Source organism: Haplochromis burtoni, unplaced genomic scaffold, assembly GCF_018398535.1.
Source record: "Haplochromis burtoni strain Fernald_Lab_line unplaced genomic scaffold, NCSU_Asbu1 Contig_77, whole genome shotgun sequence".
Classification (NCBI taxonomy): domain Eukaryota; kingdom Metazoa; phylum Chordata; class Actinopteri; order Cichliformes; family Cichlidae; genus Haplochromis; species Haplochromis burtoni.
The window spans coordinates 419,425-446,860 of NW_024582438.1; the positions used below are offsets into that span (position 1 = coordinate 419,425).

At 39.7% G+C, this 27,436-nt stretch overlaps 4 protein-coding genes across 5 annotated transcripts in view; all 4 read right to left on the reverse strand.

Moving 5' to 3' along the window:
* Window positions 1-4,694, reverse strand: part of LOC102309491 (unconventional myosin-Va) — a 20,020-nt gene extending 15,326 nt beyond the window's left edge. For both annotated transcript variants that reach the window (XM_014341140.2, XM_005945578.3), the window contains exons 1-3: window positions 3,255-4,694; window positions 2,824-2,934; window positions 2,134-2,305 (exon numbers count right to left, since the gene is read on the reverse strand). In XM_014341140.2, the coding sequence (XP_014196626.1) occupies window positions 2,134-2,305; window positions 2,824-2,934; window positions 3,255-3,281 (310 nt within the window). In that variant the 5' untranslated portion in view covers window positions 3,282-4,694. The remainder of the gene's footprint in view (window positions 1-2,133; window positions 2,306-2,823; window positions 2,935-3,254) is intronic.
* Window positions 4,695-4,826: 132 nt separating this feature from the next.
* Window positions 4,827-6,767, reverse strand: arpp19b (cAMP-regulated phosphoprotein 19b). Its single transcript, XM_005945577.3, has 3 exons — window positions 6,548-6,767; window positions 5,964-6,086; window positions 4,827-5,874 (listed from the first exon to the last, which is right to left on the reverse strand). Exons 1-3 carry the CDS (start codon window positions 6,590-6,592, stop codon window positions 5,704-5,706), a joined length of 339 nt encoding a protein of 112 aa, XP_005945639.1. The 5' UTR covers window positions 6,593-6,767; the 3' UTR covers window positions 4,827-5,703.
* Window positions 6,768-8,377: 1,610 nt separating this feature from the next.
* On the reverse strand, window positions 8,378-11,731 carry rsl24d1 (ribosomal L24 domain containing 1). Its single transcript, XM_005945576.3, has 6 exons — window positions 11,574-11,731; window positions 10,404-10,517; window positions 10,251-10,323; window positions 9,373-9,436; window positions 9,124-9,209; window positions 8,378-8,792 (listed from the first exon to the last, which is right to left on the reverse strand). The coding sequence occupies exons 1-6, from the start codon at window positions 11,652-11,654 to the stop codon at window positions 8,716-8,718; spliced, it is 495 nt and encodes a 164-aa protein (XP_005945638.1). The 5' UTR covers window positions 11,655-11,731; the 3' UTR covers window positions 8,378-8,715.
* Window positions 11,732-14,265: 2,534 nt separating this feature from the next.
* LOC102308365 (protogenin B) lies at window positions 14,266-27,328 on the reverse strand. Its single transcript, XM_005945574.3, has 19 exons — window positions 27,122-27,328; window positions 26,278-26,577; window positions 23,015-23,159; window positions 22,744-22,877; window positions 22,360-22,656; window positions 21,986-22,145; window positions 21,608-21,855; window positions 20,865-21,029; window positions 20,350-20,655; window positions 19,487-19,672; window positions 17,747-17,842; window positions 17,281-17,467; window positions 16,988-17,115; window positions 16,694-16,864; window positions 16,137-16,319; window positions 15,424-15,547; window positions 15,156-15,288; window positions 14,966-15,061; window positions 14,266-14,872 (listed from the first exon to the last, which is right to left on the reverse strand). Exons 1-19 carry the CDS (start codon window positions 27,186-27,188, stop codon window positions 14,495-14,497), a joined length of 3,504 nt encoding a protein of 1,167 aa, XP_005945636.1. The 5' UTR covers window positions 27,189-27,328; the 3' UTR covers window positions 14,266-14,494.
* Window positions 27,329-27,436: the final 108 nt, after the last annotated feature.

A 27,436-nucleotide genomic window follows, 5' to 3' on the forward strand; every position in this document is an offset into this window, starting at 1 on the left:
ATATATAGTATGTGTATATACACATATATAGTATGTGTATATACACATATATATATGTGTATATACGCATTGTTTCTGACAGCCACCAGAGGGTAAGTAAAGTAAGTAAAATTTTATTTATATAGCACCTTTCAAGATAAAAATCCCAAAGTGCTTCACAGAGAAGCTAAAACATAAAAACAAAAAAAAAAATCAACCAAAAGTAAGTTTAAAAAGATGAGATTTTAGAAGAGACCACTGAGTCCACAGATCTCAAGCTCAAAGGGAGAGAGTTCTACAGTCTGGGGGCCACAGTTACAAAAGCTCTGTTGCCTTTTGTTTTCAGCCTCGTCATACCATTATGGACGAAAAAAGACTTGTGAAAGAGTCTGGGAGAAAATAATCCAGGATATGCTCACAATGACTTCTGACTGGCACGTCTTTTTTCAGTGAGTATGTTGTTTCACAGTTAGAGCCACACCTCGCTCATCACATCCACACACAGACAGTGACTCTGGCAACCAGAGACCCTAGAAAGGGACGACATTCGTCATCCATAATTTGTTGCACAATAGCTATATTTGTAATTTTGTCTCTGTATACCACCACCAGGGACTTAAAACAATCAAGATCTGACTGAAGCATAAGCTTCCAGCTTTATTTCAAGGAGTTAAAAAATAAAATGGCAATAACTGTTTTAGAAATTTTATCAACTTTTATTTTCAAGCAGGGCTAGGTGAGGCCTGTACCATCAGTGTTTTAAGACAAATTGAGACGACATATTATCTGAAGTGAATTCAATGTTGAATTTGCATATTATAGCTTTTCACTGTAATTTTAAATATGAGGCTCAGAGAGATGTCAGTGCAAGTAAGAGAGGAACTCTTTAGGCTGGGGGAAAAAACTAAAAATAATGTTATGGTGTGGCCATGCATGGCTGCCAGTGGAACTGGGCCACTAGTGTTTACTGATGATGTGACTGCTGATAGCAGTAACAGGATGAAGTGTGCAGGGCTGTACTCTCTGCTCAGATTCAGCCAAATGCACCTAAACTGATCAGACAGAGTTTAATATTGTAAATGGATAATGACCCAAAGCATATTGCAAAAGTACCTCAAGAGTTTTGTAAGGCATATTCTTGTCAATGTCTTCAATTCAGTGTCTCCAGTCAGACACCTGATCTCAACCCAAAAAGAGCATGCTTTTATTTACTGAAGACAAAACCAAATCTAGAAAGATCCACAAACAAGCACCAGGATTTTCAACCAGAAATCAAAAACAATCTCTATTGTTAAAATGACTGTTAGTTTTACAATTAACAATTAGCTCTGAAAAACGCCCCTTTGATTAAAGCTGAAAAATTGCACTTCGATCCCATCTTGATTGTTTGAAAAATTTGTTATATGAAAATCCACAGGTGTTGTTGGTGTTGAGAGGCAATACTTCAAAAGAAATGTGGTTTTATCCAACTAACTATGGATCTGGAACTATATGACAGGGTGGTAAATATATTAGAGACTTACCTAAACTCATGCAGAAAACAAAATATTCACGGAACTCAATGCAGTCCTGTGAAAATCTAAATATGCTCTTACTGATGGTATAGGCATTAACAGGGTAAAAAGCAGGTTCAGCTAATCAAATGACCTGTAGTTAACTGATCATCCACAAGTATGACCACCATAGCACCATATAAAAAACAAACAGAGCAGCACAAACACCTGTAATCAACTTTGAACCATGGTGGAGGAGGGGTGATGATTTGGGCTTGTTTGCACACACAGGATCTGGTCATCTTGGAGTCAGAGTTCACGATGAACTTCTCAGTATACCAAAATATTCTAGAGCCAATGTGTGGCCTACAGTCAAAATAAATGTTGTTTTTCACATTATTGTAGGCAACAGGAGCACAGGAATGTCCACTGGGAACCAACCGCCAGCTACAAGGTGGTAAAATCAAGTATCCATTAGCTTTCACTTAATTCACTTATTTGAAGTATCCTGTATTATATGATGCTGTGTTCCTTTAAAAGCGACCTGCAGCACATACATCAGCATAACGTAGTGCAGATTATGTCAGAGTGTACAGTGAGCAGAGCTCCAAAGTCTACAGTGACAGTGATAGTGCGAGTCAAAGGAAATGTCGCTCATTACCACAGTATGTGTAAATCAACCTGGAGTCGATAAAGCGCACTTTGAGGTTGTGTAGCACTGCTGGCTCATGGAGATAGCTGAGAGCTGTGAGGTCATTCTCCCCCACCAGGATATCTGGGTTTCTTAGTGGTGGCAGGTTGTTGGTACGTGGGTCTATTTTGTGCTCCACTTTCTAGAAAGACACAAAAAGGTAGCAAAACATGAAGAAGAGAAGAGAGTAAGTTGCTTCCACTTTTAGGGAATGGCATCACCAGGTGTGCCTAATGTTAAAGCTAAAAAGCAGCCACTGTGCTCCCCCTGTTCATGTTCACTCACGATAAAGCTTTGGCCTCATTTTCATACCTGCTGTGCATGCCCAAACTCGACATCATAGCTGCAGGCAGCAGCATAGCTGAGGATAACTCTTTCACCACATAATTTTTCCTATTTTCCACCTATTTTGAAGCCAGCAAATGAATTTGCTGACTTCTTTAAGTGTTTTTTTAAGGATTTTTGTGCGCTCATCAAACAACTCAGCTGTCTCAAATAATCCTTCAGGGCACATAGAAATTTATGAGGCTCTGTTGCCAGCGTTCCTGCAGAGAAATGTGCGCATGGCTCTCAGACAGAAGATCAATGTCCATTTCAGTGCCTCTATGTGAAACTCTTGTGTGTCCCGTATGTACAGTAGTTGGTATTTAATTGTCTCACCGTGCCATCCTCCAGCTGCAGAGACAGCGTCTGGTCGCCAGGAGTGTAGTCTTTGGTAAGCTCTGCTGATTTCCACACTTCTGCTGCATCTGGGAGCCATACACGGGCATACTGAGGGGAAACGGGTCAGAGCCATTCAACCAACCATTCACTTACAGAAACCGTACAAAAAACTACAGCATAAACATCAGTGAGAGGAAAATTAAAGAATAGCAATTATGAAGCATTCACTCATATCATCAGCACTGACACAGTCTAAAGGTCTGATTTAAAGACCTTTACTAAATGAAGAGTTCTTAAACTCTTCATTTAGTAAACTCTTCATTTAAGCAGACACTCCTATGAGAAAAACGCCATACTTGACAGTTACCTAAAAGTTAACTAACTCAGCTGGGTGAAGCTGGATACCTGATAGTCAAATTCAAACCTACCTTGGAGTAAAGTTCAGCGGCTGCCATCTCTTTAACGTCCTCAGTGAGCCTGCTCAAACGTTTTCCTACCGCGAAGACAGGCGCCGAGCATTTTTACTGACTCCCAGAGTAGAATGCCATTAACTTTTCTCCTCTCCTCCTCCGCTCTCTGGGACTCCGAGCGCCTAGCGGAGAGTGGGATTCAACACATGCGCGTGCTCAGGCACGGTTTGCTCTCGTGCGTCTTGCGTGCCTCCCAGCGGCCAGCAAACTTATCTCAGCCCGCGAGGACAACGCCACACTGTAACCGCGGAACTACTAATTATAGTGGAAAATATTACTCTTTCGAAATCATTACATGTCCACAGGGAGCATCACGGGGCACTGCGCAGAAGATCACATCTTCTTGTATTAACGAACTGTTTTTGCGGGGCAGTGGAAAATGTATTTAGACGGTTTTTTTCAGTGCTGTGCATAATGTGACCTTTCACTTACTTCATATCAGTCTGCTTCTTAGATATGAAGAGAAAATCACATTATTAAATTACGTTAAAATATAGGAAATGTTGTTAGTCAAAACACATTTGAGTGAGTTTTTCAAAACCCAACAATGACATAAGATTGCGTCAATGCAGTAGAAATATTATTATTATTAGAATGAATATTCTTTCATCATAGGTTTGTCTGAACATGAGTGGAGCACCTGGCTGAAATTGAATGAAATAGCAATATGGACTTTTGTTAGTCATTTAAGTCAAACTATTGCCACCATGCCTCCGTTTGTCTGTAGGTTGTTGAGAGGCTGAGGTTGTTTCACTTTAAGGATAGCCAGATTGAGATGCTTCATGGGCCGGTTCCATTTGATTATAGTCTTTACCTGAAGTCAAAGTCCTGTTTAAGTGTTAGTGCAAAAAGTTAAAGTACCCACTACACAGAATCCTACATGCTCACAGAAAAATCCCAATAGATTAGCAGTTTCTGAAATAAAGATAGAGACCAGCCTGTCTGCCTCAAACAACCATGCCACATTCACCTTTCCCCCCATTCTGACAGTTGGTTTGAACTTCAGCAGGTTGTCTTGATCATGTCCACATGCCTAATTGGACTGAGTTTCTGTGGTTCTGCTGAATCTCAAACAAACTGGCTTATTGGCAGTTGAACTGGTCTTAGCAAAGTGGCAAGTGAGTGTACATCATTGGATCATCGGTATTGATTCATTAACATGCATATTATTTGCATACAAAATATTATGGAGCAAATGTAGAAATGGGCATACCATTGAAATACTTGAGAGTACAGGTACATTTCACCACTCTATTCATGCTCTCATCCAATGGTTTTGGGCATTGTAATATAAACAGGTTCCAGCTCAGTGGCATCGGGTAATTTACTTGCACACCTCAGAATGCATCTGTATACTAACTAAAAAATATTCAATATAAAAACACAATATAAAAAGTAAAATCTTTTTTTATAAATATATCAATGCAATAGAAACATTTCAAGCAGTTCTTCTGTAGTTTTGCTTCTTAGTAAAATTGAAGCATAAAAAAAAAATCATGCAAGGACAAATTCCACTGAAAAAGTGTAAGCTATTATGCAAAACTATTTTTATTTACAAAACAAATGGCACAGTGCGACTGCACAGTAAATGCACATGCACACTCCAGACATGACAGGGGAGTTTGTTTCCATAAAATCATAAATCCCAATCAGACAGTGAAGGACATTTCAGGCAAGATTCACAACTAATATTCTAACAGAGGGAGCAAATATTGCTCAAGAGAAACCATTCATTCATTTTAAGGCCATTTTAGAGGTCAGGATGAGATTGAGACCAGCAGCAAGTCAATGCAAACCAATGTTACTAATTAGACTTAAACACAACTGGATACAAAGCTAGTCTTGAGCACTTCAAAAGCATGGAATCAAGTAGCATGACAGAGAAAACGAGGGACGTAAACAGAGTAGAAGGAAAAAACACAAATTGAGGATTATTGACTTTTCACCATTGAAATGCCTCCATAAGAGCATGGGATCCCTCAAATTGCTGTAAAATCAATTTTCTGTTCATAGTTCTGTTTCTAGCCTAATGAGCAGGAACAAAGAGGAAAACGGAACCTTTTCACAAGCTTTCAAGTATTTACTTTGGAGGCATATATTCTTAAAAGCGAAATAATTTGTCAACATAAGATAGCCATAACATCTAAATATATAAGTGCGATGACTGTTCAGGAAATATCAATGTATTGAGTCTTTAAGAGCCTGAGAAACACTTTCACTTAGCTGAATTTGTCTCACTGATGCCCCAGTGCCTCACAGTTGCCAATTCTTCAAGTATTTGGCTTGTTACATGACTTGTTCTTACAGAATACAAACAAAAGGAGAAAAATAAACAAAATGTAAACAGTGTGCGAAGTAGATATTAAATGGACATGGGAATAGTAGCAAAACAGTAAACATAAAACCATTAACCAGCCAGTTTACTGGCCACGATGGAAGTTTTTCTTTGAGGTAGGTCCTGAGGTGTTGGGATGTGTCCCCCTGTGATCTCAGTCTTCTCCGTTGGGGCGGATGGCAACTGTTTATTCTTCATTTTTGCCTTGGCCATGTTGTAGTCCCCAGAATCAAAATACTTTTGCTGTAAACAAGAATAAACAGAGTGAGATCTCTATAAGGCTGACATCTTTTAATTGTAGTAGCTAGCCAAAGTTAGGTGAGAAAACTCACCCCCTTCTGGAGTCTTTTCCTGAGAAATTCAGATCCCCCTGGCTTGCCTCCAAGGTTGGGATATCTGGCCTTCAGTTTGGCCTCCTCTGATTTTTCTGGGCTGATTACCTTGTCCTCCATTTCCTGTTGACAGAGTGCAATGTGTAAGGATAGTAAAACTTTCGACTTGCAATTCGGTTTTCCAGCCGTATGCATCAACGTGACAATAACGAAACTTCAATATGTTGTATACTGACAGCAGCACATACTATGGTCACAGATTACTTTGTTTGATTAGATACCGGCGCCGCCATGAGGTAAACTGCTGTTTGCACTAGCATTAAAGTTACTGTTAGCATGATGAGCTACTGTACAATTTTGCATGTACAGTGAAGAAACCTGTTTGCCAGACCCAAAACAGCACAATTTTACTCTACCAACAAACGCTAACAGAATATTAGCTAATTCAGCGACAGCATCGCTAAGGCTCTCAGTCAAGGTTAGCAGCTGGCTAACTAGCTTGGTGCTAGCCGCCAGCTAACCAAGCAGCACTGGCTAACTGGTGTTAATTTGATGTAATTTTCCATTTAGTGGTTACAGTTTACCTGCTGTTCCTCCGAAATTCTCGTTTCTTCAACTTCCTCGGACATGGTTGTGCTGTATTCCCGCTCTGTTCGCAAAACTGTAGTTATGGCCGAATAAGCTCCTCTTCGGGAAGATAAAAGGTAGCACTGTCAAAGCAGCGGGCGAGGACAGCAGCAGCCTGTCATTGAGCCTGTGTAGCAACAGGCCGGTGAATCGATGCTAGAGACGCAGATGGGCGGGACGATAGCGATCATAGAATCTGTAGGCGCTAATAACAAAGTTGTTTTTCTGATATGATAGCGTTGTTGAAATTTGATTTTGCATTGTATATGGATTTTTTTTAACCCGTCACTTTGTTCAGGTACACCTGTTAAATAAGAAACATAATAGTTTATTAACCCCAGAGGAAATTATGCAACTGCTCATTAATACAAATATCGAATCAGTCACACATAGCACCAACTTAATGTATTCAGTAATGTAGACATGGCCAAGACAACCCGCTGAAGTTCACACTGAGCATCAGAATGGGGAAGAAAGGTGATTTAAGTGGATCTGAACATGACATGGTTGTTGTTGGCATACAGGCTGGTCTGAGTAGTTCAGAAGGAGCCATTTCCAAACAGCCATCTCTAAGGGCAGATGAATAGCCAGACTGCTTCCAGCTGATGGGAAAGGCAACAGTAAAACAAATAACCACTCATTATAGCAAAGATATGCAGAGGAGCATTTCTGAAAGCATAACACCCTGAACCTTAAAACAGATGAGCACCAGTGGCAGGCAACCATATTGGCTGCCATTCCTGTCAGGAAGAACAGAAAACTGAGGCTATAACAACGGATCACAAAAAATGGACAACAGATGACTGGAAAAATGTACTTGGTCTTGACTTCTGATGCAATATTCAGATGATAGAGCCAGAATCTGCCATAATAGGCATGGAGCCATCCTGCCTTGTGTCAACAGTTCAGGCTGGTGGTTTTGAAAGGGTGAGAAGGATATTTTCTCTGCACACTTTGGGCCACTTAGTACAAACTGAGCATCATTTAAATACCACAGCCTACTTCACTGCTGCTGCTGGCCATGTCCATCCCTTTACTACAGTGTACTCCCAGTGTACCCATCTTCTTAAGACTACTTTAAACAAGATAGTGAACTATGTCACAAAGCTCAAATAATCTCAGACTGGTTTCTTGAACATGACAATGAGTTCAAATGACCCCACTTAGGACATCTCAATCCAATCAAACACATTTGGGGCGTGGTGGATCACATAATGGATATGCAGCCACTATGTGATGCCAATTTTGTCAATGCAGCCCAAAATCTGAGCAATGTTTCCAGCAGCTTGTTGAATCCACCTATGAATAATTGCATTTGTTTTAAAGATGTGAAGAGCTACATGCTCAAAATGACCATGTGAAGGATATCTGCTCTTCCTGGCATCATAAAGAGCCAAAAGTAGGACTTATATGTACTCTGACCTCATTATTTGAAACTTCCAACATGTTTATTAGGCACAGCCACCATTTTAACAGTATAATAATAACTGACCCTCACAATTTCTCTGTACAGACAAGTTGTGATTGAAAGACTGGCACAGGCCTATAGTTTTTTTCCTGCTGTATAACAGTTACTGCAGATAAGGATTAAATGTTTACATTGTACAATATATACAAGGGCAGCTAATCTCTTATGATGCTCATGCCAAATAACCTGCTGAAAAAAGTAACACAGTTTATGGTCTATTAGTCTTCCAAAATCGAATCTATTATTGGCAGCAACTTTAATATTCATTCATGTATTATTTGGTATTATGATCATCTCACAAAATAAAGAGCAGGAGAAATTCCAGAGAAGATGCTTTTTAATATATCGGCAATCTTAATATTTTCAGAACAACTGTAATACATTAGACTTTGCAACAGGGTTAAATCCATTTCTTCACTGCTCCAAATACCACAGTGAAAACCAAAACAGAACAACTGGGAAAACTGCAGTTAATGGCTGCTGCTTTGCACTAAGGCCTTTATGAAGTCAATACCTTCAAATCTTTCACAGCAATTTAAAGCCAAATGCTTTACTCAGCACAACAACTGCTATTTGCAAACTTAAATTTCCAAACAAATATACAATAAAGTTTTAGGAGAAAAAAAAAAAACGTAAAAAAAAAAAGGCAACAGAAGATTAATCATCCTCCTCCCGCATATCCACATCTTCTTGCAACTTCTGCACCATTTTGTCTTCCAACTGTTTGGCTTTTCCTGTAACAGATAGTGCAAACCATGCTGAAATTATCTTTATTAAATGGAAAAGTAACCAACAAATATGTATGATCAGTAACTGCATTTACAATGATTCTACTTGAAGAACCTCCATTCTGAAGAAAGGAAAAGCAAGAATAGTAATCTTATTTCTATTTTATGTGCAGACATTGGTTCATCATCTCTTTTATACCTAAAGAGTGCTGCACCATTGACCCTTACCCTGTTTTGTCTGATAAAGTCACACTTGGCTGTAAGACACTTGTACTAAAATCACTGTCACCAAATTCACTACATGCACAGTCATATGGATAACTTCATGAGTCTTTACCTGCATGTGGTGCTTTGATGAGGTGAATGTTTTTCTTGACTTCGCTGATGGCCTCTTCTTTCTCCAACTCTTTGCCCTTCTTTAATCTACAGAACAGAAACAGAAATGGTTTAGGCAAGGCAAGTCCTTTTATCCCAACCGTTAAACATATTTCCCTAATTTGCAGAGATTTTAAAAGTATCACATTTAATATTCAATATTCAAAAATCTGAACAAAGTCTATTAAAGTATTTAAAAAAAAATGCTCACCTGTTCATGATAAATCTTGCCTGTCGTTTATGTTTTATTTCGTTCACTTTCTTCATTGCTTCCACTGCAAAAGTTATCAGAACATAAACACATTGCTTAGAATGAGACAATAACCAGAGGTTTATATGAGTGTGTTCTTTCATGTATGTGACAATCAGAACATCTTATTATAGAGTGATACTTGAAAAACTAGCCCATGGATTTGTTACTGGTTGTCCTAAAACCTCCCTGAAAGCTTTCAGCTGATCAAAGATGCTGCAGTCAGAGAAGGAACAACTAATGAGACAGATCACATTTCTGCTAGATAAAATGTAAAATATATATATATATATATATACACACACACACACACACAATTTACAGCCTTTCTACTCACAAAGCTCGATGATACCTTAAAGACCTTAGAGGATTATAATAATCCAATAAAAACTGTACACAGGCTTCAGCTATCAGGCTCCTCTTCTGCCAGGGTTGGGTTTTGCAGGTAGATGCCCCTCTTCCTCTGAGATAAAACTTCAAACTTTTGTTGTTGATAAAGCTTAAAAGTAAGATTAGATCCTATGATCTGAATAATTGCTGCCAACTATATTACCTATTTTCATGCATCTTTCATTCGTGTGTTTGTATGCTACCATTACCTTTGTTCCTAGTCTGTCTCACAGTTTGTGGTTTCCCTTCTGTTGCCTCTCTACGTACTTACATGTTATTCCTTTTCTTTCCCCTAACTGGGCCCCCGAGCTGGGTTCTGTATTTGAAACTCTTAACCTTACATTTTTTAAGTGCTCTGAGATTCCTAATGTTGGTATTTAATGGTATACATACAATTAATGTGAACGTTTTCGCCCAAAAAGCTTCTAATAAATAAATATATACATTACCTGTCTTATCCCAAAGCTCCCTGTTATATTTGACAGGAATATTTCTGCGTTTCTCAAACTCCAAAGAGTTATCCTGAAAGACAGCAAGTGTGTTGGTTAAGGTTTAGTCAAACAAATGAACGACGAGGTGGTCCTCATTGATGAACAGCTTACCACTGTCAGCTCCTTTCCTGATGCCTTTCTGAATGCTTTGGTCCATCTTGTTTTTCTTGGGTTGCGCTTCTTCTTGAAGTTCTTGTGGCATTTTGATTTGCAGAATCTGAATGTCTGTTTTATTAAAGAGAGAAAAACAATTTAGGGATCACCCGATAAGAAAATGTGTGGATATAAACAAGCACATGAGTTAATGATAGAAAGTGAGACATTATCAGCAGTAACGATATTACATTTGCTGAAAATTTAATGATTGAAATTTCAAGATTGGAAGTGCACTGGCAAAATCAATAGCTGAAATTGGAGAAATGGTTTAAGACGACCTCCAAAAATAGACCTCCAAAAATAACAGGAAAATTATGAATTTACATATACAAACATACATACATATATATAGGGGATATAGTTGATACTTTACAACTTAAAAATACATTTTCAAAACGTTTACTGCTTGTTATTAGCACTTAAACCTACATTTATTGTACATTATTAAATCCTTTATCTAAACAGTCTTTTTGACTTCCGGATTTCTCTGTGTACGAAATCAGATACACTGAAGAAGAACTACATTATACATTTTTATCTTTAAGAACAAAGTTATGAAACATTGCTGTAACTGTACTACTGAGTATATATTCACAAATAACCGGAAGACAAGAGACATACGTAAACTAAACACAAGCGAGTTTAATGACCTATAGCATATTTTCCCTACAAACTAAGATGTTTATAAATACCATTACCGTGGCACAAAAGTCAGGATTGAGGACCATCAAGTGTTTGTATTAACATTTGTTTACAGCCTACAATTCCAAGCTCCTGGTCTCACACTGAAGCATAAGAGGGCGCACTCACTCCATCAGGAAAAGCCGAGGCCCTCCGATTTACACGTCCAGACTCACCCAACAACTTCATGTCCATTAGGTTTGTGAAATAAAGTAATGTGTTTTAAAAAGAACTTTACTGTCTATTTCTTCCCTTTTCCGTCGCAAATAGGATTTACGACTGGTATTTACCGTTTTCCAGCCCTAACTCCCTGCTTTGGACCCACGTGAATGAATCAGGGCACGTTATGTTAGCATGCTAGTATTAGCCGTACACTAACGAGCCACCACTATCAGTCAAAACAGGAGCTTCGGTTAAAATTAACAGCAAAAACCTGCGCCATACCTTACAGTCGTTCCGTACAAACATCACCCCATGTCCGGGGTACACTGGTCCCGAGCAAAAATAACACTTTTCGATGCGCATTTTCGCATCAGGAGTGCTGCGTGTGGCAGCTGACAAAAACAAGACCGTTCCCTCTTCTTCTGCTTCTTTTTGTTGCCTGACATCCAGCAGTTTGGTGTCTTTACCGCCACCTAAAGACGAGACTTGAAACTGCAGTTATCCTTCAAGAGATCGGAGGTTTTCCCAAGCATCCTAACTAAACTGTGGAAGAAAATATGTAACAAAAATGTAAATAAATAAATAGATTGATAAAATTCCAAAACTAATTTCTGTGTATTAAAAAGTATAAATAAACAATTTCCAGAAACACATTTAACTTAAATCTTTGTACATTTGGTCAACTTTGTCAACACAGCTAGTATTTGTTGGCATTGGATGGAAATGTTTACTAAGAACTGGGTGCCTGTGTGACTGTTTCAAGTGTTTGTACTGTTGTGTTTTAGTACTTGCAACTCTTCATAACAAGCCACACGTTCAGTATTTTTCATGAACTTTAACATTTAACATGCTAAGTCCTGCAGAGTCTGCTCTTGTGTCTTTTCGCAGTTTCTCAGAGGATTGCACAGTCTGACCTTGAGGTAAATTTGTTAGAACATTGCACTACTGGGAAGACTGCCAACCATCTTGAACATTTTCCAGTTGTGAATAATCTTCCTCACTGAATAATTATGGACTTATAAATTGTTTGATAATGGCCCTATAACCCTTTCTAAATTGATAGGCAGCAGCAGTTTTTTCTTAAAGTTCATTGTTGATTACTTTGCACTTTGTCATTGTTCATACATACCTGAATACTGCTAAAACCTCTACTTTTATAGAGGCACAAGATCAAAAATGAAAACCTAAGTGGTCCTAGCAAACCTCATATAAGCTTTAAAAAAACAAAACAAAAACAAAAACCAAAAAACCCCCCTCGACAAACTGAAACAAGTGCAACACATTTTTTTCCAAGAATTTTATTATCATCATCATCATCATCATCATCATCATCATCATCTACTAGTGTGATCATCTTGAGAGTATCAAAAAAAGGCTTTTTGGAACATTTTAACACATTCTTTGTTGTGTTGCTCTCTTTGGATCAAACATGTAATTTGGTATTTAAAAGCAGAAATATTTCAAAAAACAAAACATAACTTAAATAATAACAAATACATCTACACCCTAAAATCTACACTCTGAACCCGAATGAAGTCTGCAAAATTATGAGTGGCTTACAACGCAATCTTTCATATTAAAGCATTTCACAGAGAAACTTTAAACTGACCGTAATTTGCAAAATGTCACATTAAAATTAGTAAGTTTTTCTTGACATTATTATAAAATGGGTCATCTAAACTATTTAAACATATTACTCAGGTAAAAACATTTTTTGGTGATAAGCACTGTTTTTTGACATCTCAAGCTTAAAACAAAACAACCCTATGTAAAATGCCTTTTCAGCAACCAAACCTACAGATATTATCACATTTAAATGCAAATAATGTATATAATGTAAATGAAAACCAAAGAAAATTACTAAATAATACACATCAATAGTCTTTGGTTAGCATTATTTGTTTTAGAAAGGTATCAAAATTTGATTATGTTGCTCTTCACACATAGGGTTTCCATTATGATAGTCAAAATCCTTCATTGTCGCACCTGGACAGGAAACATTGTGGAGAGAGAAAGAGAAGTCTTTCCCATACGGCAATATTTGTGAACGGTGACAGATGATTCTCTGAAAAATATAAACCTCATCTGTCACTGGGACGCTGGATCTTTGGTCTTGGCATCAACATTTTCGTACCAAGGATCGACTGAATAAAAGAAAAAAGGCTGTACCCATCTGAGGAAGCAGACAACTCTTTGGATAATAGCATCGGCATCACCGCTGCACTCAGCAATGGTCTAGAAGGCAAATGAAACAAGCCCCGGAGACTCGTGCTAAAGCTTTCACCAGAATAAAGCATTAATAAAATTTACAAAGAGGAAAATCAGCGTTCTAAAGGGAAATTTACATCACTGGCACAAGCAAAATTTGGGCAAGTACACCCTTTATGTAAATCTACTAAGTTTTTGGCTGCCTTAGAATATCTTCTGTAGTATTAAAAACTCTTTGGGTATAACTTTTCCCGTCTTTGGATGTCATCATCTAAAGTACGCAAAGCCCTTTGACGTTAAGGCATTATTAAAGCTTGAAGTTCAGTGCACTGGAAATGCCAAACAATACTGTTTGATAAAGCTCTACAAGGTTTGAAAAAAACTGAATTCACTTTTCATCTTCACAACATACAGGATTCAAAGACAAACAGCATGTAACGAAAGCCCTTTCAACCATGAAAACAAAAACTACGCGATAACTTTCGAACACGGTAACAAGACGTGGCAATGAAGTGTTTTCACTTTGTCCCCTGAGTCAGAGATAATACTGCACAATAGGTGGTTAAAAACAAGAGGTAGTAATGTATATAAAGAATAGAACACTGAGGTAGATAATCAGTCTAAAAAGGCTCAACTACATCCTCCGCTCCAGTGGAAAGTAGTTAAATATAATGAAAATGCACCGCAGTACATTTCTGACATTCTCTTTTTTGACATTCATCGTGGGTGAGTTTTGGTTTAGGACAGACCATGCCAAACACAGAAATACAGGTAGGAAGTTGTTTTAAAAAAATGGAAATAAAAATGTTAGGACAAACGTTCATACAAAATCCTGAGGTAAGTCCAAAGCAAACGCACACATCTTCCTTTGCAGCAGCAGGATTCCTGGTCCCTCGTTTCCCAGGAGATATCTAAAGGGCTTCCACTCGGGAAGCGGATGAGGTAGAAGTGGCATGACTCTGGCTGTTGGGAGAGCAGATGCAGGCCTGATGATGTTAGCAGCTGGCTGCTTGACAAGTACTGGAGACCACATGAGCCTCTGAGATGCCGCGAAGCAAGGAAGCATCAACCTCTTTTTCCACTTTGAACGACTGCTTCAGCTCCAAGACTGCGATGCTGTCGTCTGGCCCTAAAGATACAGGCTTAGAGCTTCGGCTGCTCGACGGGCTGCTCATCTCTTCGTTGCTTTCTTCGTTGGAGTAGTGTCCAGAGTCACCCGTCTCTTGGCTGCCCTCACTGGTGTGAGAGCTCTCTGAGCGAAGAGGTCCATAGATGATCTCCCGTGATGAAGGCGGCAAGGGCGCTGAGCCGAGATGCTCCTCGTATCTCAGAACAGTTTTGCCAGCTTCGTACAAGCTGGCTCTGGTTTCGATCTGAAGATGAGGACAAAATTAAATTAAGATTCAAAAAGAAAAATCTATTTGGGGAAAAAGCTGAGTAAGCAAAAACAATGCCACATCACTTACATCGCTGTCAGCTGGATTTCTGATTTCTCTGTTGAAAAGCAGCCACTTCTTGCTGCTGACTGGACCCGTACCATTTATGATGACACTTGATCCACCCTGTAAAAATGAGAGAACGTATGGAAACTACATGAGAGTGTTTTCTCGACAGACATGTAATCACGAGAACCCTATTTACTGTTCCGTTTCTCACCTTAGCATCTATGAAGTGATCACTCATCATGGGTATAAGGGCCTCAATATTCTCCGAATGCCGTTCACTGGGAAAACCAGAACGTGGACCTTCAGGAGCTCCTACAGCAATGACTTTATGACTGGAAGATTTTCTATTAGTTAAACAAATGACAATAAATATATAAATATCAGAAAGAATGCTTATGCTTTATTATATGATAATATAATAAAGCATATATTATATATGAAAGTATTTTTCCATCATTTGAAATACAGATAATCAGTACCTTTGTTTCCCCTTACTGATCAGAATCAAAGCACATGTAATTATACAGGTCAAAGCGATGCTCACACCAACGATGATCCCCGTCATAGACCTCTGGTCTATGTGGTAGAGACCATCAGAGAATACTGGAAGATAAATAGAGAACAATTAAAGATCTGCTATATTACAGGATTAACTTAAAATACATCTAAGAGACGGAAAGCAGCCGTACCCGTTTATTATTATTCTATTCAAACTCCTGTTAAACAAACCTGCATGTTTGTGGTTCACCGTCAATACTGCATGCAGTACTTGAAGTGAAGTCCACCAGGCATTTATTAGAAAAACACTTATATTCCCCCCTTAAATATCAAAATACACTGGACTGGATGATATGGGACAGACCTTTGCCCAGACCTCTGTAAACTCTTTCCTGTCGAATTTATGGGATCAGTCACTTGTTTCGAGTCTTACTGAATAAAACATTATGTGCATTTTGGAAGTTCTTTGGAAGTGAGATACATCCCACAGTTTTTGTTTTTGCTTCTGCGATTCATCTCACTCTTTTAGTCGTTTTTGTCAACAAAAGGAACGTCCATTCAATAAAAATGAACTGAAATTAAACCTAAAGACACAATCCTAACACAATTACCACACGGGATTTTCAGTCCATTGCATTTCAGACATAGAAATGCAATGCCTTAGAAACCAAAGCCAGATAAAAGCATGTCTGACCTGTACTATCTGGAAACCAGTCAGAGTGTCTGGGATTTTTGCTTCGGTGGACGTTTCCTCGCTTCGGTGCCAGCTCCACGATCTCAGAGAAAGGACCTTCACCCACCTCACTGGAGGCAGCTATTTTTACAAGGTAGACATTTCCTGGCTCCAGCTTCTCCAGCAAGGCCATCGTATGACTCCCTATAAATGACAGCACAATCACATAGTAGAGATTAGATCATGGCTGAGAGGTACAGAACTAGAACACCAGAAGATCCAATTTGTCCAACTTTGCTTTGCAAAATATTTCAGTCACAAACGAGGAGATCATAAATTTGGGACTTTTCATTGTATGTTTGAATTAAGTATGGAGGCAAAGACAACATCATCATATGCAATTAAGAGGTAAAGTATACCAGAAGGAGGTGGTAAACTGGGTGTGAAACATTTTTTCACACTCAGTTTTAGTTTAGTTTGATTTAACTACAATAACCTTGGCTGGATCATTCAATCCCCCAAAGAATTATTCTGAAAAACTTATTTAACACATTATAAAAACAAAGTAAACTACTTGCCCTCTCTCTGGACTTTTTGCCAGTGTCCAGCAATCCAGTCTTTTTGTGAAGCATACAGGATGGTATAGCGTGTAATCACCACGTTGGACTCAGTGGGCTCCCTCCAGGACACCAGAGCGGTGTCTTCCTCAATCAGAGTTACTCGCACTCCTGCGGGAGGTTGGCTTGGTGCTAGGCACACAGAACACAGAACAACTCTGAGTACATTGGTGAAAAATATGCAATGAAATGATCAGAAAGAAACAGAAAGAAACACATTTACAGTAAAATGACGTTGCGCTGATAGTTTTTTACCTGCTGGGAGGGTTTGATGGTAAACTACAGAACTCCAGGGACTCGACATCTGGTCCACATGAAGGCGCACCACAAACTCATAACGAGTGTTTGGATCCAACTTCTGAACTGTCACACTTTGCTTCGTACTGCAGAGAAACAAGATTCCCACATCATGGCAATTTGGCAGGAAATAGCCCAGAATACATTCTCACAAATTACATGAAATACAAGATGTGAATTATTAAAGGGATGTACTCATCAAACCAAACTAAAAGCAGGCTTCAATTCTCATGCCTTTGGGAGGTTCTTACGTTTGCAGGTAGCGTATTGCAAAGACGTTGTGAGTGCCCACAGGTGTACAGCGGACTGTATAACTGACAGCCTTGCCGGAGGGGAAAGGAGGATGACTCCAGCGCAGGGACACTGCAGATGAATTGCCGTCCAAAACAGTGACTTGATTTGGAGGTGGAGGAGCTGCTGCAAGTTGGTCTCTAGCCGCTAAAGGAGGAAAGAACATGAATCTTTTTTTTTTTTTTAATTTAATTTACAGGCAAAGTTTGTATTTCATGTTTAGTGTCAGCCATGAAAGCACTGAAGTCATTTACTATAAATACACTATATTGTACAAGACCATCATCAGAAGACCAAACTGAATGAATGAAAACACGAAGAAATCATTCATCTAAGGCTTGTGTGTTGACAAGATTTTCACATAAAGGTTTGGGTTGGCTACAAAAGAGCAGTCTTTGGGAATGGATGATTTACACCAATACTTACACACACATCCCGGGGTACTGATGGTCTGGTCTCTCTGATGACCATCTGCAACCTTGCTGACAGCCAGAATCTTGACGTGATACTTTTTCCGTGGATCTGGAAAGATAATATTCAGATTTTAGCCATTTTAATGGACATTTTGCTAGAATAAAAACATTTAATAATTAAACAAATATTGTCTAGCAAAGCTGAAGGCTGAGAGATCATGGTGGTTAATAATCTATTTAAAAAAGAGTGAGAGGGGGACATAAGGACAATTAGCTGCAGGAGGGTAACTGCTGGTCTTAACTGGCCATCCCCCATGTATGGACAATACTTGGCCTCCTGAGTCACCCCAACCTTTCATTTGTCTCGTGGTGTCATGTGTAACGACCATGAGAAAGCTCAACCAGGCCGAAGCCAATGTAAATAAGGTGACGCGCTCAAATCTCCAGCATGAATGTTGTCACTCCATGATTCTGCACTTAACTGACTTTACAACTATGAAGCTCTGACACCACAAGCTTGCTTCAATATACAATACAAATTACTGATGTCCACAGAAATAAACAAAGGTGGATGAGGTAAAATATTTGAATAAGACATTCAGGACAGCCACAAAAAAAATCTGAAGTAAACAAGACCTCTAAGGTCAGAACTTTTCTTTTAAAAATATTCTGTCACATTGCATATTTTAACTTGAGAAACTACCATTTTTCCTCAGCACCTAAATCAGGATGCTTTTAGGGAGCGTTAAAATCTGTAATGCCTCTGGAGTGAAAGGTCATCCTTTGGGTATTGACCAGTGAAGGCAATATGTCCAGGCCTGTTGTGGGGGCTGGGGTAGGGGCAGCGTTCAGCTGCTGGGATTGTGGGCCCATGGGACAGGAGGGGGGTTTGACTGGGGTCCCCGGGTCAGGCCAAGAACAGAAAGAATCCAGGAGCAGGACTGTGGGATAGGAGGTGGGCCTCTTTTGTTATTTTCTATCGCTTTTGTGTTACAGCTTTAAACTTGGAGCAACAAAAGAAGTTCAGCGATATTGTGAAATATCAGACTAATAGCCACTTGTGATTTTTTTAAACTTAAATAATACTGAAGAGTTTTGGATTTTTAGACAGGTTAGTAACACAAATTGATTTCCAAACAGAAACATGCAAACTTCTCCTGTTTCAGCTTATTTGGGACTTAGAAATCAAACTGTGCTCAAAGACTAATTCATATAAATAATTATTATTATTATTTTTTTAATCTGTAGATTATTTAAATGGACATCAGAGACAACTGGTGGGGGTAGGGTACTAATCCAAGTGTGCTGTCCCATGGCTAGAGGTCAGTGGCTTGCTCTGGTCTTTGTTCATGTGCACTAGTGTCCATCTGAAAAAAAGGGTAGCGGCCAGGGTCTTACATGCCACGTCTGGCCCTGGACAAAACACAATGGCTAAGCATAATTATGCAAGGCCCGAGATGGCTAGTAGTGGTGGGAGGGACATCTGGAACCTGACCTCTAAACCTGGGAGCCTCGTACTCCAGCCTGACTGGAGAGTACTGCTGGTTAGGCAGGAGAGGTCAGCACATATTGATCAGGATAGGGGATGGAAATGCAAATGCAGAAGCCGACTGCCCATCGAATTAAATTTGAGTGATGCAAAAATGGCCCATCACTCTCTGCAGTCTCCTGTCCAAAGCACAGGTGCAGATAAAGGAAATTCACTAATCGTAAACATTTTTTTAATTTACTCCTGGGTTCTAGGCACACTCACCAAGGCCACCAATCGTGTACGTATTGGTTTGAGCCTGCAGCTGGATGTCGGGCTGCTCTGGTTGTCCTTCCTCATGGTAACACAGACGATAGCCCTGAATAGCCACAGATTCAAGGGAGCTTTGCCAGCGTGCCACAATGGAGGTGCAGTTTAAAGCTTCAAGTTGAAGAATAGGGGCTGAAGGCACTAAGAAGGCGGCAGAGAGAGCACTCATGAGAATTATGAGACTACTGACATAACAGAAAACAAAAATAACAACAGGACAGCCAAAGAATGGATTGACGCTGCAGTCAAACCAAGAATTCCCTTTTGGTTTTAGTGTTTTACAACAATGTGTAAATATAAAGCTAAAATTCAGCTCTGGTGGGAAAAAAAAACCCAAAAAAAAAAAAAACCTCCCCAGCACATCAGGCTATGAAAATAGGATATTCTTTCCCCCACATAGATGCCTGAGGCCCTCTCTTTATGACCCGTGACTGAGGCCAATCTAGCATCACTGACAGCAAAGGGCAAAGGTTTCTGAGTAACCAACACAAAGACTGTGGGACAATGCTAAAACAGCAAACTCCAGTCATACGCTAGCCACTCTGCATGAACTCTAGTGTCCTGGTTTTCAAAGAGCAGCCAAACAGCGATGCGACAAAAGAAAAAAGGTTCTGTTAGTTACACGTTTAAACACCATCTGATTTCACTTTGCTGTAGCATTTACTAATTTGCTTTTTAAACTTAATTTATTTTTATACTGCATGAAAACAGGAATAAACTAGAATCACAATCATGTGATGAGCCTGCAGAGACTTTTTTTTTTTTTTTAAGCAGCTAAATGTACGTTTTTTTCCTTTATCAGACTTCTGCTGGTTTACCTTTGTCGCTGGAGGTCTTAGGCGTACGGTGTGATGTCCATGCTGAGGGCTCACACCAACCCACTCGGGTGGCTGCGGCCATGCGGAGCAGGTAGATGGTGTCAGGCTGCAGCCCCTCCAGCAGGTATTCAGTGCTGTTCTGCAGTAGCTCTACAGATGTGACGGTGCTGTCTGCAGCTGTGCGATAAGAGAGTCTATATGCAGACACACGACCGCGGCTCACCTTGGCTGGCAGTGGCTGCCAGCTCACCTGGATGTCTGTTGTGCTCTGGCTGGTCAGGCTCAGCTCCGGAGTACGAAGAGGCACTGCAGGAAAAAAAATTGGATATAGAAAATGTATTAAAAACTAGAGATTTTTCTACTTATTATTCAAATCAACCAAATTGTCTTAATAAAAATCTGATTCATAACACTACAATCTTGCTAATTTCCTTTCAAAACATGCTTTGCATACAAGCTAGCTTAACTACCAAAATGATTTACTGCGAGGAATGTTGGAAGCGCTTCAAGCTTACCATCCTCCAGGGTATGTTGACTGACTTGGTCTGACATTCGACTGGCTCCCATTGGCATATAAGCTACAATGTAAAAGCTGTAGTTTCGAGCTGGCTCCAGATCATCGATGATGTAACTGGTAGTGTCGTTGCCAATAACAACTTGGTATTCTTCATTGTTTAGACCTGGAAAAAAATAAATAAATAAATAATCATACAGGAAGTCATTAATTAGGGTAAGATTATCCACACAAGAGTGAAAAAAATAAAGCGAGTTTAACTTGGTAGTTAAGTGTGCGTCCTATAAACAATCAGTGCTTGGAAAGAAAAGTTTCTGAATTCTCTTTTTTTGTGTAAAGAAAATGATAAACATACAATTGATTCCAGCCAGCATAAAATAAACCCAGTTTAACATCTAAAAGACATGATTTACTGGAGGAACTCAGCTATTACTTTAATGGTTAAAGTGAATACAATCTTACAACTTTAGTTTGCAAAACTGTGATTTTTTTTTTTTAAAGCTCGCCGTCCCTTTAAGTCCGAGCAGAATGAGCTAGGGAGTGGACAAAGGGCTGACTAAGCCTGTTGTTATTTAAGTGAAGTTGCCTTGACCCCTGCACTGTGCAGCAGCAACAGATGGCCTTCACCAAGGAAAGTTGATCATGTGAGAGTGTGATGCAGCATAAAGATGTAGACCCGTCAGCCTTTTAAGGCCCAAATTATAAGAACAATCAAATAAACCATCTTTTTCCTCTCTGTCTCACCTTCAGCCTTCATATAATGGACAGAGTAGGCAATGACTTTGTCCGTATTGTACAAAGGTCTCTCCCAAGCCAGTAAGATAGCAGAGCTTGAGATGGTCTCAGCATGGATATTTCTCGGAGCACTGGGCCGGTCCTCAGACATGACAACAATAAGGCGAGCCAAGGACAGCACAGATCCCTGTTCATTCTCTGCCACACACTGATAGATGGCATCATCCTCAGGAATGATCTGTGTAATCACCAGTTTACTATGAAACAAAAGCAAAAAGGAAAAAGAAAAATCAGCAAAGCCAAAGAAGACAGCTTATTTAAGCAGGTTTGTCTTTCATAATGTTTAATTAAATTTAAGCGTGCCCAAATCTCCCGTCTATACTTTACCTGTTGTACATCTTAATCCTCCCATTTAAGTGAACTTGTTCTCCATTCTTCAGCCAGGTGATGCGAGGTGTGGGTACTCCCTCTGCTTGGCACATGAACCGGGCAGTGCCTGCCCTTGGACGGGTCTGGCTCTCAGGTTTCTCAACTATGTTTGGTGGCACTGAAACAACAGCATAACAGAAGAGCTAATGGTTACCTTTTATTAAGCCATGGAGTTCTAACTGTGTGGCATCTTGCACCTAACACGTTTGTTACTTGGATGTATAAACATTTGCAAAACCTTTAGTTATGAGTCTGTATACTGAATATAAGAACCAGGCCAAAGATGTGATCTGAAGACATCTGTGGCGTAATCATCAAAGACTGATCATTACCCAATACTGTGAGGTTGGCTGCAGCAGTGGTGTGGTTGCGGGTTCCGGGGATGGTGGCCCTGCAAACGTAGACTCCGCTGTGCTTGGTACTGACATCAGTAATAACCAGGTTTCCATTGCCCAACACTTTGGCATTGTACACATCAATGGGTTTACTGTCAGCACGGCTCCAGGAGATGATGGGCCGGGGATTGCCTGTGGCCACACACTCCAACACCACCGTTTGGTGAAGAGAAACGGTCACATTTTGAGGTCCAGCAATGATTCTGGGTCTCTGACGTAGTTTAGGGCCTGCATCTTCACAAGAAAATGTAAACAAAAAAAGTCAGGGAATGACAGTGCTTAACATTCATTCGTAAAATGCAGTCAGTGCAATTAATTTACCTAGGTTGACTGTCAGTGTGGCCTCTCGACTCTTCAACACACTACCGATGTTAGTTGCCACACATTGATAGTGTCCGGCATCCTCCAGTTGTACATTGTGAATCTGAAGAACTCCGTTTGGCAAAACAGTTATTCTGAAAACATACAAAACATACAGTCTGGGTCAAACTAGAACGCTCATGTGAAACCCAACAGAAGATGGAGCTGTAGGCTAAAAAATAAACAGATAAAAATGTGCCTAAATAAGTTATAATTATGTTTCTGCAGTTACCTGTCCGTCTGCAGTGGCAGTGTCCTTTGGTTTAGCTCCCAGGTTATGGTAGCAGGTGGGCTTGAGATGACTGCACAGGAGAATCGTGCCACAGAGCCCACAGTCACCGCAACAGGCACAGGATGCAACACAAACTCTGAGATACCTGTGAAAAAAATTAAACAATCAATTTCAACTAATTAATTTGTTTTAGTACCAGATGAATGTAATGCATTTCTTTTGGTAAAATATACATTATGCATACAATGCCCTGACTTTGATGAATGGTAATTGATTAGACGAAAGGTACTGATTTTATTTTTGTGCAGATGAGCTATGAGGTCCTCTTCTGACCAGCTGGCCTAATCAATGGATCAGTCCAACAATGACACTGAATGATGCATTATTATATATGAAAAGTAATCAATTCACTTCACATAAAAAAAACCCCAAAAAACCCCCCCAAAAAACCCCCCACTGTAAACAAAAGTAGACATGAGAAATGTCGAACAATGCTGAACTAAACGCTGTGGTTATTTTTTGCACACACATGCAACAATTAGCTTTTCTTACACATATTTTAGTCATTTAAATCGACTTTAAAATTACAAAAACAGTGCACTCTTTATTTAGGCACTTCCGAAACGTGTTTTAATAGCCACCACAAATAAACAACCACCAATCTGCATTTAACTGAAGGGTACAAGATATGATCAATGATCTTCATTTATTAAGGTGATAACCATCTCCCTGCCCCCTCACTCACAGGAAGGAAGTCAATATCATGTTAAAGGAAATCAATGCTCTGTTTACCCACTAAAACTTCCACATTCAGATTCTGGGATTTAGAACATCAATAATTGAAGAGCAATGCTTCAATTTAAACTCTTGTCTCATCAGTATCAAACAAATAAAACTTTGATTCTGTATCTGTGAGGCGAATTAAAGACTGCTTTTTGAATGGATTTGGGAATTGTTCCTCTGAACTTGCAATAAGGGGTTGGTTTAAGGTTAATGTACAACGGCAAAATATCACAAAAATAAATACACTTATTTAGTCGCCAATCATTTGTCTCATTGTAAAGTCTGTTACTAGCCACATGCTCCCATTTCTGACACCAAGGCAAGCTGGTGGACATCCTGAAAACACACACAGCGTCTGGTAGGACGTTAACAATACGATGCTGACCACCTGGTTTTGCTCTTGTAGATGGAGGGTGTGGCCAATCTGCTAATATGGTCACCTCTGTTGTAGACTGCAGATCAATGTCTAGGTCAAACAACAGAAAGGTCTCTCCAAAGAGGTCAAAGTGCACTGCAACCCAGTGTCAATTCCATTTTAGCCCAAACTGGCCGGATCGAAGCCAGTTTACCATTGGTCAACCAAAGAGACCTGGTGATTCAAATGTGGGGGGAGGGGGTTTCCTCCCCCAAATGAGATACTTGTAATGATCTGAACTATTGCGAATAGATTTTATATACATATCAAAGGGCAGGCCAAAATTTAAAGCCACACCTGTGTTCATATTTGCAAAAGAAATAGTTTCTATGGCCAGCTGGAATATAATCAGATCTTCTGACTGTCAGATGAAGGCACAAAAGTGTGAGAAAACCTAGCTGGACCTTGCAGCTGTTTCTCCCAACACTTTTATTCCTTTTACATGATTTGTGTGGTTTTCCCAGCAATTAACTGATGAGTTTTACCAACTTAGAAATGCCATCTTTCTTAAAAAAAAAAAAAAGTAAGCATTTTTGTGTACTAATGTAGTAAATTTCAACTGCATTCATAATTTTTTGTGGCACACCATTTGGAATCAACTGTTGTAAGCAATGTTCAGAAAGACGTGATTTCTGACATCTTTCCAGTTCTTGGATTTGTTAAAATTGGGGACTTGGTGAAAGAAATAACCTTAAAAATGCCTCCTTTTATGTGGATGATCAGGCTCAATCACTCACATGACAAACTGGCCTTTCTTTAACAAAAGCGCTGTGCTTGACAGGGCAACAGAGAGGCTGATCCAGTGAAAGGGGTTGTGGGCTGGGCAGAAGAACAGCAGGCCGACCCAGCTAAAGCAGGCCTGTGACATCACAAAGCCTTTCCCCAGCTGACCCCTGACCCCAGGACCTCTGGACAGAAGGGGAGCACAGAGGAGCCCCATCCTCCACTCCCCTGCCTGCAGCTGACCAAAAACCTTTAACCCTTTCACAGACAATGGCTGAATCCCAAACCAAATTTGACTTTGGAATATTTTTAAGTGGTCAACTGCTAGAAATTCTTATTAAATAGAAAACAACTGCAAACAGTGCATTTTGGTGGAAAGTCAACAGTGGGGATGAATTTATTCAAACATAAAAAACTTTTGTTTTCCTCCATCAAATGTCCAGTGACAGGAACATGCACTAGCTTCTGTTTGCTAACCCATCAGGTTTGTGTGTAGATGCCTCTCTAAATGTCCGTACTGGGCAAATAAATTGTAAAACATTTTTTATTGCTTTGAATCTCATCTTCTTGGACTGAAGTTGTAGGGGTTTTTTTTCTAATGCTGAGTATTAATGCTAATCTCTATAACCCCAGTGCCCTCTCAGTATATTGCAGAGGCCAGTACTAGTTTCCATGACTCCCGTCATGGGATATCCCCTTCTAAGAACTATGAAAAGTGTCCATGGTAGACCAGGCCCATTGTATAGACACAGCTGTCCTGGCCACTGATATGTGGACAAATAAATGCCCCAGAATCAGGCCTTTTCTTCTGGATCAGCCAGGGGCACTCCAAACAAAGGCTTAAAGGCAAATGCTTTTCAGAGATTCCTTGGGGTAGCAGACCATCCGTCAATTACACACCACTATAGTCCACTCATATTTAAAGAAAGGAACTGATAATACCTTACTTTTGGCACTATTTATAGGATACATACCATAAAATGTGTGAGTGATACTTAGTCAAAATACAGAAAACCTGGTCTGCTTGATTATGGAGTATTTATGAACCTTTAGATTTACCCCCATCTACATTTAGCGGTCTTTTACAGTGATTTTAACACTGGACTAGCAGCTTTTAATTCTGACACAGAAGCTTGTGTTTCAGAGGATCTTCCCAGGAAAATAAAAGCAGAGGGACTGAGGTACATCTGCCTCCCCTTTCCAGGTTTGTTGTCCATGAACTTGCCATTGTGATTTTTGCATGCTGACAACACCACAAAGTCAATACCACCAGCAAGTCTAACCAGTCATCACACTGATCAATGGAAGAAAGGAAGAAAGTCCAAGTTAGATCCATACTCACTTGCGATAGTCAAACGTGATCTTTGGCTTAAGATAGCTCCAAATTTGTTTTGGGAGAGGCACTGGTAGAATCCTTCATCTGAATCCTCCTTGGTATGCTTTATCTTTGGTATGTACAAGGAGCCATTTGGCAGGAAGTGTATGTGCTCACTTTCTGCCAGCTTAACCCCATTCCTCAGCCACTTGATGGTGACTGGAGGCTGTCCATGGGCCTGACAGTCCAATACAGCAGGGTCCTTTGGTAATACAGTAACATCACTGGGTTCTGTGATGAAGGACAACTCGCTAAAACATAAAACACCTACAGGGAAAGAGAGGCTGCATTATTAAGAAGAGAAGAAGACTAAAGCAGGTCATATTTACTCTATAACCTGTCAGAAAAACCTCACTGATTACAGGATTATTTTTATTTTAAAGACCATCCAGCATTATGTAGTTGACATACATGTATTTTCTCAACATAACAAACTCTATAAAAAGCAGATGCAAGTCTTAATGTTAATATTTAACGTGTTAGGACAATTTATAATTGGGAAACAATGATGTGAAAATAGTATCTGACGTGAAAGCTGAAGGTCCCAAGCGACGGAGCTTTATCGCCTTAAAGTTAAACGTTTAGCGACATGCCATCTTATCTCATCTCATTCAACGTGGAACAAAAAGCAAAGCTATGTTCAAATAATAGAGCTAAAATAGTTTGTTTCAAAGAAGAACGGCTGTAGGCAATATAAGCGTAATGTACAATCAACGGTAGAGGTGTGTGGACAGAAAAGGTCAAGCACCGCTAAAAGTTAGCTCATTCACAACCATAATATCAATAATTTAAAAAACAAACAAACACTTACTTGATAAAGGAAGACACAAAACAAAAAGCAACCATTGCCGGAAAAATTTCATCTTAAAATGTGCCATTTATCCAGAGTGCTCTGTCATTTTTCCCCCACCGAGCGAACGCTGCTCCTCTCCGTGATGCTCTCAAATCCCCAATGAGGCTTCTGCCAGCAGAATAGCACCAGCGGCTCTACTGGGGTACCGGGGAGAGGGGGCCCCACCCCGCCCTCTAACGCATGCGCACATAATAAACGAGCGTAAAAGTGAAGTCAGATGACCACGCGCTCCTTGGAAAGTCTCACAAGATGACAATCTCTAATTATTATTAT

Coding starts and splice junctions, on each gene's coding strand:
- arpp19b (XM_005945577.3), bottom strand. CDS start 6,592: ATGTCCGAGGAAGTTGAAGAAACGAGAATTTCGGAGGAACAGCAG. Junction 6,087..6,547: donor GAATTTCGGAGGAACAGCAG/GTAAACTGTAAC, acceptor CTCTGTCAACAG/GAAATGGAGGACAAGGTAAT. Junction 5,875..5,963: donor GGAAAAGACTCCAGAAGGGG/GTGAGTTTTCTC, acceptor TCTTGTTTACAG/CAAAAGTATTTTGATTCTGG.
- rsl24d1 (XM_005945576.3), bottom strand. CDS start 11,654: ATGCGCATCGAAAAGTGTTATTTTTGCTCGGGACCAGTGTACCCCGGA. Junction 9,437..10,250: donor GGAGCTTTGGGATAAGACAG/GTAATGTATATA, acceptor TAACTTTTGCAG/TGGAAGCAATGAAGAAAGTG. Junction 8,793..9,123: donor CATCAAAGCACCACATGCAG/GTAAAGACTCAT, acceptor TATCTGTTACAG/GAAAAGCCAAACAGTTGGAA.
- LOC102308365 (XM_005945574.3), bottom strand. CDS start 27,188: ATGGCACATTTTAAGATGAAATTTTTCCGGCAATGGTTGCTTTTTGTT. Junction 21,856..21,985: donor AGGATTAAGATGTACAACAG/GTAAAGTATAGA, acceptor TTTGTTTCATAG/TAAACTGGTGATTACACAGA. Junction 14,873..14,965: donor GAAATCCAGCTGACAGCGAT/GTAAGTGATGTG, acceptor CCTCATCTTCAG/ATCGAAACCAGAGCCAGCTT.